The sequence below is a fragment of the Anser cygnoides genome, chromosome 33 (assembly GCF_040182565.1).
Source record: "Anser cygnoides isolate HZ-2024a breed goose chromosome 33, Taihu_goose_T2T_genome, whole genome shotgun sequence".
In the NCBI taxonomy this organism is placed as follows: Eukaryota; Metazoa; Chordata; class Aves; order Anseriformes; family Anatidae; genus Anser; species Anser cygnoides.
Genome location: NC_089905.1, coordinates 3,110,486 through 3,118,394, shown reverse-complemented (window position 1 = coordinate 3,118,394; position 7,909 = coordinate 3,110,486). Strand labels below are relative to the sequence as shown.

Here is a 7,909-nt window from a genome sequence, read left to right as displayed (position 1 = left end):
TCACCACTCGCCTCGGGGTGGGGGGAACGCACAGCATTTATTGCAGGGTGCCGGGCGCCCTCAGGCCGCGTACCCCTCCTGCTCCTCGCTGCTGTCCTCGGAGAGGCCGTGGTCCCCGGGGGTGCAGGCGGGGCACACACGGCCCACGTCCCTCCAGCAGGGCCTGCAGTACGAGGCGCCGCAGGCAGGCGAGGGGCAGGCCTGGTGGTCCCGGGGGGACTTGGGCTCCCCGCACACTGTGCATGGCCAGCGCACCCAGCGGCGTAGTCGCGGCCAGCGCCGGCAGCACCACTCCAGCAGGGACGTCCCCTGCAGCAGGGACGGGGACACGTGGGGCTCCAGCTGCCCCGTGGGGAGGACTGGCCACCCCATGGGGCAAATAGGATGGACCTGGGGAGCGGGGGACACCCTGGGCTGCCCATCCTGGCGTAGGCAGGGGGGGCCCGGCTCCCTGGTGCGGTGCCAGCCCCGCGTCCCCGTCCCCACTCACCAGGGCTGGGTAGCGGCGTGCCCGCCGGGCGATGCGCTTCCTCTGCAGGCGGACGAAGCACTGCCGCTGCCGGAGCAGCTTGTTGTAGAGGTAGAGCACGCGGCTCTTCTCCCGCTGCGCCGGGCACAAGTTGTGAGCCCTCCCCAAAAAAATGGAGTCCCTGGGGATGAGCAGGGCCCGGGGTTCTGGGGTCGGGTGCCACCGCTCACCTTGGGGAAGTAGAAGGCGGCAATGGCGCGGCGCAGGCGGTACATGTAGACCTGGAGCAGGCAGAGCAGCACCAGCACGGCCAGGGGCAGGCAGCTGTCCACGTACTGCTGCCGCGTCATGCCCCGGGGCTGCGGCAGGCAGGCTGGGGACGAGGCGGTGGCGCTGAGCAGCTCTCGTGGGCAGGAGCAGCCAGGCCAGGGAGCCAAGGGGGGCTCCCATCCCCGCCCCATCCCCAGAGACAAATCCCCAGGGGGCCCTCACCGAAGTTGGACGTCTCCAGCTCTGTGTCGGAGGAGGTGTTCAGGGACCCGATGGTGCTCCGCAGGAGCCGAGCCATCAGGGACGTGCCCGTCACGTGCACGGACAAGTGGTGGCTGCCTGCAGGGGAACAGGGGCACGTGGGGGCTGCACGGCAGGGCTGGGGGCTGGGGAGGCAGGCGGGGGGGGGGGGGGTGCAGGTTTTGTCATGGGGCTGTGGGGCTGGGAGTTGCCCCCGGGGCGCTGTGGGGCCGGGCCTCACTGCGGAAGGAGTACTGCACGAAGGAGTGCTGGTGGATGATGCTCAGCATGGTGTAGAGCGTGTGGTCCAGGCCCCAGGCGAGGAGCAGCAGGAGCAGGGGCGGGATGCACTCCAGCAGCTCCAGCACCTGCGGGGAGAGGGGTCCTCCACGACCTGCCCCCAGCCTCCCAACCCCACTCCCCCAGCCCCCCCCCCCCCAGCCCCTCACCACGTTCTGCAGCTCGCGGGGCTGCATGGCCAGGCGGCACGGAAAGATCACGGCGGGGATCTCTGCCCGGCGCAGCGGCAGCAGCGTCCGCTTGTTCTGGGAGAGGGGAGAGCAGGGGGGCTCAGTACAGCCCTGGGGGGGCGTGGCAGGACCAGGGGGTGGCAGGGACCCCTGGGTGGGGGGGACCCCCTGCCCCATCTCCCTCCTCACCTGCTTTTTGCGGCGGGCGTCGATCTGGCGGAAATAGGTGGTGATGTAGAGGTTGTCAAAGCAGATGTCCTGGCAGTACTTCTTGGTGTAGGAGAACGCCCTGGGACGAGAGGGGGTCCCAAAGGAGGCAGGGGACAGCTGAACCCCCCCCCCAGCACCTTCTTTGTGTTCACAACCCACCGTACCTGTCCTTAAAGGAGGTTCCCATCCCTCCGTGCCCTGCGGCTAGCATGGCCAGAGCCCTCCCAGCCCCCCCAGCCCCAGGGCTCAGCCAGCCCAGCCCACAGCTCACGAGATGAAGATGAGGAGGAAGGTGAAGGAGAGCAGCAGGCGGAAGAAGGAGACGGCCTGGCCCAGGCGGGCGCTGTGCTGCCGGATCTGCGAGGTCACCTCCTCCACGATCTGCTCCCCGGACACGTTGATGCCCACCAGCATCTCGTGGTGCTCCTCCTGCGGCGGGGCGGGGGGGGGGGGCGTGGGGCCAGGCACGATCCTGCCCCGGCCCCAGCACCGGGTGGATGGGGTGGGTGCCCACCTGGAAGACTACTTTGGCGCTGAAGTGCTGGCTGAGGTTGTTGACGGAGTTGTTCAGCATGTCGTACATCTGCCCAAAGTTGCCCTCGACAGGGATCCTGTCCCAGCACCAGCTGTGCATGACTGGGGGGGCACGGAGGGGACAGCGCTGGCGTCAGCGGGGGATCCCCCAGGCACCTCCCCAGCACGGACTGGGGCTCACGTCCAAGGGGTCTGGCAAAGGGGGCTGAGCTCCCGGAGCATCTCCCCCGTGGGAGGCCGGGGCTGGGCCCCCACATCACCCACCCTTGACGATGTGGCAAAGGAACTTGAACTTCATGGGCAAGCAGAGAAGGTGGCTGATGAGGGGCACGACGATAAGCGCCATGCAAGCCTTGTGCTTCGTGTTGAACCAGTCCCGGCACCGCTGCATGGCCTGGTCCACCACATCTGGGGGGCAGATGTGGGGGGCTCAGCTCAGAGCACAGCTCCCCTGCGCCCCGCCCCTCGCTCGCTTGCAGCCGTGAACCATCCAGGGCTTGTGGGGATGAGCACCGGGCTCCGCTGTGCCCCACTCACACGTGCAGCGCAGTTTGGTTTTCATTTCGTACAGCTTCTGGGTGCTGAGCGTGGCCTGGGAGTCCGTGCGCCCGCCCTGCGTCAAGTCGTACCCCTCCTCGCTGGCCACCTCCTCGTTGAGCCCCACGAAGGCGCGCGAGATGTTCTGCGTCTCGGCGTTCAGCCTCTGCCCACTCCGCTGCAGGATGGGGGGAGCGGCTCGGCCCCGTGCCCCCTGGCCCCCTCCCGCCGCCCGCCGCCCCGCAGCCTCACCACCATGTCCTCCATCACCATGCGCAGCGGGACCGTGGACACCCGCCAGAGGTGGCGGCTGTGGTTGACCTGCAGCTCCGTCACGCAGCCCACCGCGCGGATCACCTCGTCCAGGTTGTGCCACACGTTGGCCACGGGCCCTGGCGCAGGCAGGGCTGGCTCAGACACCAACCCCCTCCCAAACCCGGGGACCCCGCGAGGGCAGGGGTTGGGGGTCCCTACCATTGTAGATAGCAGCGAGGACGAAGGAGAGGACGAAGACCCGTCCCTCCTTGCCCAGGAACTTGGGGACCACCAGCAGGCTGGCGCAGCGGACGTGCGGGGACGTGGCCCAGCCCAGCGCAGTCACCCCTGCGGGGAGCGGAGAGCTGTCCTCACAGCCCCACGGGGGACCAACGGCTCCCGTTGCCCCGTGCCTCCCCCCGGCTCCATCCTCACCTGCCAGCCCGCATGTCAGCTGCACCTTGCGCGTCTCCGTGAGGTTCATGGGGACAATGAGGAGCTGGCAGAGCCCTGAAACACCCGCACAGTGCCCTGAGTCCCCGGTGCCAACAGCCCCTCTGTGCCCTGCACCGGGACATGCTCACCAAGGCCGAGGAGGCTCCCGATGCTGGCGCCAAGGAAGAACTTGGTGCCGCGGTGCTGGTCTGGCCGGCTCCAGAGGAACTGGCTGCACGAGGTGGGCAGCAGCGTGACCACTGCTCGCTTCAGGGCTGGGTGGGGAGGGAAGCATCAGCCCTGTCCTCGCCCATGTCCTGTGGGGCCAGGAGCCGGGCAGGAGAGGCCCTCACTTGTGTTGGGTGGCTTCTGCCTCCTGTGTGCCTCTGTGCCAGCCATGCTCTCCAGCTCTGTGGCTCAGTGCTCGTCCCAGTGATGGGCGGGTGCTCCCATGGAACCGGTGCATTGTGAGCTGCCTGCTGCCATTCCACTGGCAGCATCGGATGTAGGAACTGCACCGGGAGCCTCAGAGACCCGAGCATGGAGCCAGTCTTGGGGCTGAAGAGGCTCCGGGGCTGGGCAAAGAGGGCCTGGGGCAGGCAGCCCCGGCACAAGCGCTGGCTGGAGGAGGAGAGCAAGGTGCGGGAGGTGGCGCGCAGCACCGCCGGCTTCGTGCTGGGCATGGCCCTGGCCAGCCTGTACGGGGCCCTGGTCCTGCTGGCGCAGAGCGGCAACGTCTGGTACTGCCTGGTCACCACCGTCAGCCTGGGCACGGCGCTGGGGCTGGGCATGGCCTTCTCCACCAAGGTGCGCGTCTCCGTGCTGCTCACGCTGCCCCACATCTTCACCAGTAAGCAGCCGGGGTCCCGCAGCGGGGGGCACGGGAGGTGCTGGCCCCCCTCAGAGCCCCAGGGTCACCCTGTCCCCGCAGGGGAGGGCAAGATGCTGCTGCTGCTGCTGGCGCTGGGCATGGCTGTGCAGGGGCCCTGCACCAACATCCTGCACAACTTCTCCCGGGCCGCTGAGTCCCTGTCGTGTGGTGCTGAGCTCGCCCTCAACCAGACGGCCGAGAGGCTGCAACGTGCCCGGGAGCCACTGCTGAGTGAGATGGGGGGGGATTGGGGGAGCGGGGGGGCTCTCCCTGGGGTGTGGGAGGAGATGGGCAGTGCTGGCTGGTCCCGGGCTGCCCACGCCCTGCGGGGTGCACTCAGGGCCCTGCTCTCTGCAGACGTGCTGGCCAAAATCAAGGACATTGCCCAGAAAGCCAAGGTGGTCGGCGACCGCGTCCGCAAGTTCTTCCGCTCCATCATGGACTCCGTGAGCCACGTCGGTGCGTGGGGGCTCCCGGGCTGCCCCCAGCCTCATCACCCCGTGTCAGGCCTGTCCTCACCCCCCCCCCCATCCCCATCCCTGAGCCCCCATTCCCCGTCCCCATTGCCCTCTCCCTGCCCGCAGCCCGAGCCCTGCGCAACGTGTGGCGCTGGCTGGCCAACGTGGGCGAGCTGTGCAACCAGGAGCTGGGCACGCCGTACCGCCGCTGCCTGCGCCTCTTCGAGGAGGCCAAGGACAACTGTGAGCGCGCGCTCTCCTTCCTCTTCTTCCTCTGCTACATCATCATCACCTTCAGGCCGCTCTGCGGCCTGGCCAACGGTGCGTGCGTCCCCCCGGCACCTCTGCGGCGAGTGGGGGCACAGTGGGGCAGAGCCACAACCGCTGCCTGCGGCCCCACCCTGGCAAAGCCTCCCCTTTCCACAGCTGGCCTGCTCTTCTGCATCATCCCCCAGTACATCCAGTCCTTCCTCAAGAAGACGATCGCAGCCCGTGAGCATCCTGGCACTGACGGGGGGCTGGGGGCCCCCCTCTGCCCCCCATTTTCCCTTTCCTGGCTCTCTCACCCCGACCCCCAGCACTGCCCTGCTCCTTGCCACCCCCGCAGCCCTCAGCAGAGCGCTGGACCGCGTGCGCAGGGAGTTCGAGTTCAACATCTCGGCTGTGCACCACTTCGAAGTCAGCCTCAACTCCAGCAAGACCCTGGCTGATGTGGCCCTGGACATCATGGAGGGCGTGAGCCAGCGCCTGGAGCCCACCCGCCAGGTCGTGGGGCTCTTCGCATACGCCTCCTCCTGCGCCATCCTCTACCTGTACCTGAAGTGAGGGTGCTGGGGCTCTGCTCCGGGGCTCGGGGAGCCCAGCGAGCCGAGCCCAGAACCCCACACCCTCCCCAGGGCGCTGCGGTACCGCTACCAGTACCTGCGGGATGACGCCTTTGACAACGTCTACATCACGCAGCGCTTCATGGAGATGGACGTGCGGCGAGCAGAGCAGGGCAAACCCACTGTGCTGCCCCTGAACTTCTGGGAGAGCGGCCGCTACATCCACCCCGGTGAGCCCTGCGGTGGGGAGGGTCCCCCTGTGCCGGGGAGCCACGGGGGGTCCCGGCATGGCACAGCCTCACGGTGCTCCCGTGCCCGCCCAGGGATGCCGTGGCTCTCGCAGCAGGAGCGGCGCCGCTACGGGCTGGAGCTGGTGGGGCTCCTGCGGCACATGCTGCTGGGGCTGAGCCTCGTGCTGGCCGACTACAGCCTCTTCTGGCTGCTCGACCTGGTGCGGCACCAGATGCAAGGCGAGATCGTTGCGAGGGGTGAGCGGGCATCCCTGGCCTGAGCCCTTCCCTGGCTCCCCCCTTTCTGCTTCGCTGGCTCGGGGATGAGGTTTTGGGGTCCCGCCGTGCCCCTGACTCAGCCACCCCGCAGCCCCGGCGATGCTGGCCATCAGCGTGAACGGGACGGGCTACACCAGCGAGATCTTCCAGGACCTGGTCTCTGCCTTCGACGTGCTGCAGCGGGGCAACGTCTCGGTGCTCTCCCAGCGGTGCCTCCTGCAGCCCGTGGAGCCCGACTACAGCGCCTACATCAGCATGGGTGACCGAGGGGGCGGGCAGGGGGTGCCCGCACCCCACGCAGGGTGTATGGAGGTGGGGGGGGTCACCACGGCATGACCCATCCCTTCTTTGCAGGCATCCTGTATGGCATCTGCCTCTTCGTGGCCATCTTCGGCAACCACGTGGGACGCCTGCGGTGGGTGGTGTGTGCCGCTTACTACCCGGCTCGTGAGCAGGTGAGAAGCCCCCACTAAGGCACCAACCCCCCCAGCAACCGTTCGCCCTCACCCTCCTGTCACCTTCGTGCCCAGGAGCGGACGTCCTTCCTCTACAACAGCATCCTGGCGCGGCGGGCAGGGCTGGTGCATGCCCTGCGCCAGGCGGCGAGGCTGCACTCGGCGGATGCTGGGCACGGCAATCTGCTCCTCTTCCTCACCTCCAGGCAAGCGTCCCCGTTACGCGCCTCGCTGGGCATCGCTGAAGGTCGGTGCCAACCCCCGGGCTGGCTTTGCCCTGTCCCTGCTGAGTTGTCCCCGTTCCTTCCTGCAGGGTGCCTGCCTTTGGCCGGCTGCTTCGGCTCCTGGGCATCCAGCAGAAACACTGCCTGGCCTGCGGGATGGCGGAGCAGAAGGACTTCATCGCGTGCATCACACCCAGCTGCAAAGGTGGGCAGTGGGAGGAGAGGCAGGAGCCCCCCCCAACACACACACACCTGTCCCACCCTGCTTTATGTCCCTCCAGGGCTGTACTGCAGCGACTGCCACCAAGCCCTGAACAACGTCTGCTCCATCTGCATGGGTCCCCTGAGCTACAAGGACATGGGGGACGAGGAGATGTGAGCAGGCTGGGGGGGGGACACAGGGGGCGGCACGGAGCTGGGGACATCCCGTGGGCTTGTGGAATGGGGGGGCTTCCCCTGCCCTCTCCCCACAGGGACTCCAGCGACGAGGAGACGGTGGGGCTGTGGCTGGGAGCGCTGCGGACGCTGCGGGGCCACGAGCAGGAGCAGTCCCAGGAGCAAGGGCGGCTGCTGAGGCAGCGCATCCAGGAGGTGGCGGGGGGCCGGGGGGGAGCCCGCCGCTTGCCCCCTGAGATGTTGGCTCAGCTGCGAGCCCAGCTGAAGGAGGAGGCGAGCGAGGAGAGCGATGGGGACAGCTACGGGGTGCCTGGTGAGGACAGCTCCTTCTCCAGGTGAGGACTGGGAGGGGCGGCCTTGGGGACATGGGGGTGCGGGTCCCTGATGCTGCTCTGCCCCCCCCCATCCCCTCCCAGCCTTGATTTCAGCTACCAGGAGCAGCCCGAGGGCAGCGGCAGTGAGCTGGAGGAGGTGAGGGTCCTGCAGCCACCCAGCAGCAAGGGCAGGGCCGGGTGACGGCAGGACGGTGCCGCGCAGACGGCTCGGTGGCCGCAGGGACATGGCACAAGGCTCTGGGGATGCGGCCGAAGCCCCAGCAATGCAGTGGAAGCCGTGAGCTGCTGGGGCAGATGGGGAGGGTTTGGTGAATAAAGCACCCAGTCTTCAAGCCACCAGTGTCCTCGTGCCCTGAGCTGGCAGCTGGCACCGCTGCAGTGGCCCTGTCCTCCCCCCTCATTGCACCCCCAGCTCCA

General features: G+C 68.4%; 2 protein-coding genes across 4 annotated transcripts; one reads left to right on the top strand and one right to left on the bottom strand.

Moving 5' to 3' along the window:
- Positions 1-18: 18 nt before the first annotated feature.
- Positions 19-3,874, bottom strand: DCST1 (DC-STAMP domain containing 1). Of its 2 annotated transcripts, none has more exons than XM_066985843.1 (16): positions 3,774-3,874; positions 3,570-3,695; positions 3,421-3,495; positions 3,205-3,333; positions 2,983-3,122; positions 2,731-2,908; positions 2,458-2,601; positions 2,174-2,295; positions 1,931-2,088; positions 1,639-1,738; positions 1,429-1,524; positions 1,221-1,347; positions 962-1,078; positions 700-842; positions 491-604; positions 19-309 (listed from the first exon to the last, which is right to left on the bottom strand). In XM_066985843.1, the coding sequence occupies exons 1-16, from the start codon at positions 3,817-3,819 to the stop codon at positions 61-63; spliced, it is 2,064 nt and encodes a 687-aa protein (XP_066841944.1). In that variant the 5' UTR covers positions 3,820-3,874; the 3' UTR covers positions 19-60. The 2 variants fall into 2 exon arrangements, with proteins under 2 accessions (XP_066841944.1, XP_066841945.1); XM_066985844.1 differs by having other exon boundaries at positions 1,432-1,524.
- Positions 3,770-7,776, top strand: DCST2 (DC-STAMP domain containing 2). Of its 2 annotated transcripts, XM_048049149.2 has the most exons (15): positions 3,771-4,270; positions 4,352-4,522; positions 4,649-4,750; positions 4,876-5,070; positions 5,176-5,241; positions 5,357-5,570; positions 5,646-5,803; positions 5,897-6,061; positions 6,174-6,341; positions 6,437-6,537; positions 6,613-6,743; positions 6,851-6,966; positions 7,043-7,136; positions 7,235-7,492; positions 7,574-7,776. In XM_048049149.2, the coding sequence occupies exons 1-15, from the start codon at positions 3,961-3,963 to the stop codon at positions 7,671-7,673; spliced, it is 2,349 nt and encodes a 782-aa protein (XP_047905106.2). In that variant the 5' UTR covers positions 3,771-3,960; the 3' UTR covers positions 7,674-7,776. The 2 variants fall into 2 exon arrangements, with proteins under 2 accessions (XP_047905107.2, XP_047905106.2); XM_048049150.2 differs by lacking the exon at positions 4,352-4,522 and having other exon boundaries at positions 3,770-4,270.
- The last annotated feature ends 133 nt before the right edge of the window (positions 7,777-7,909 follow it).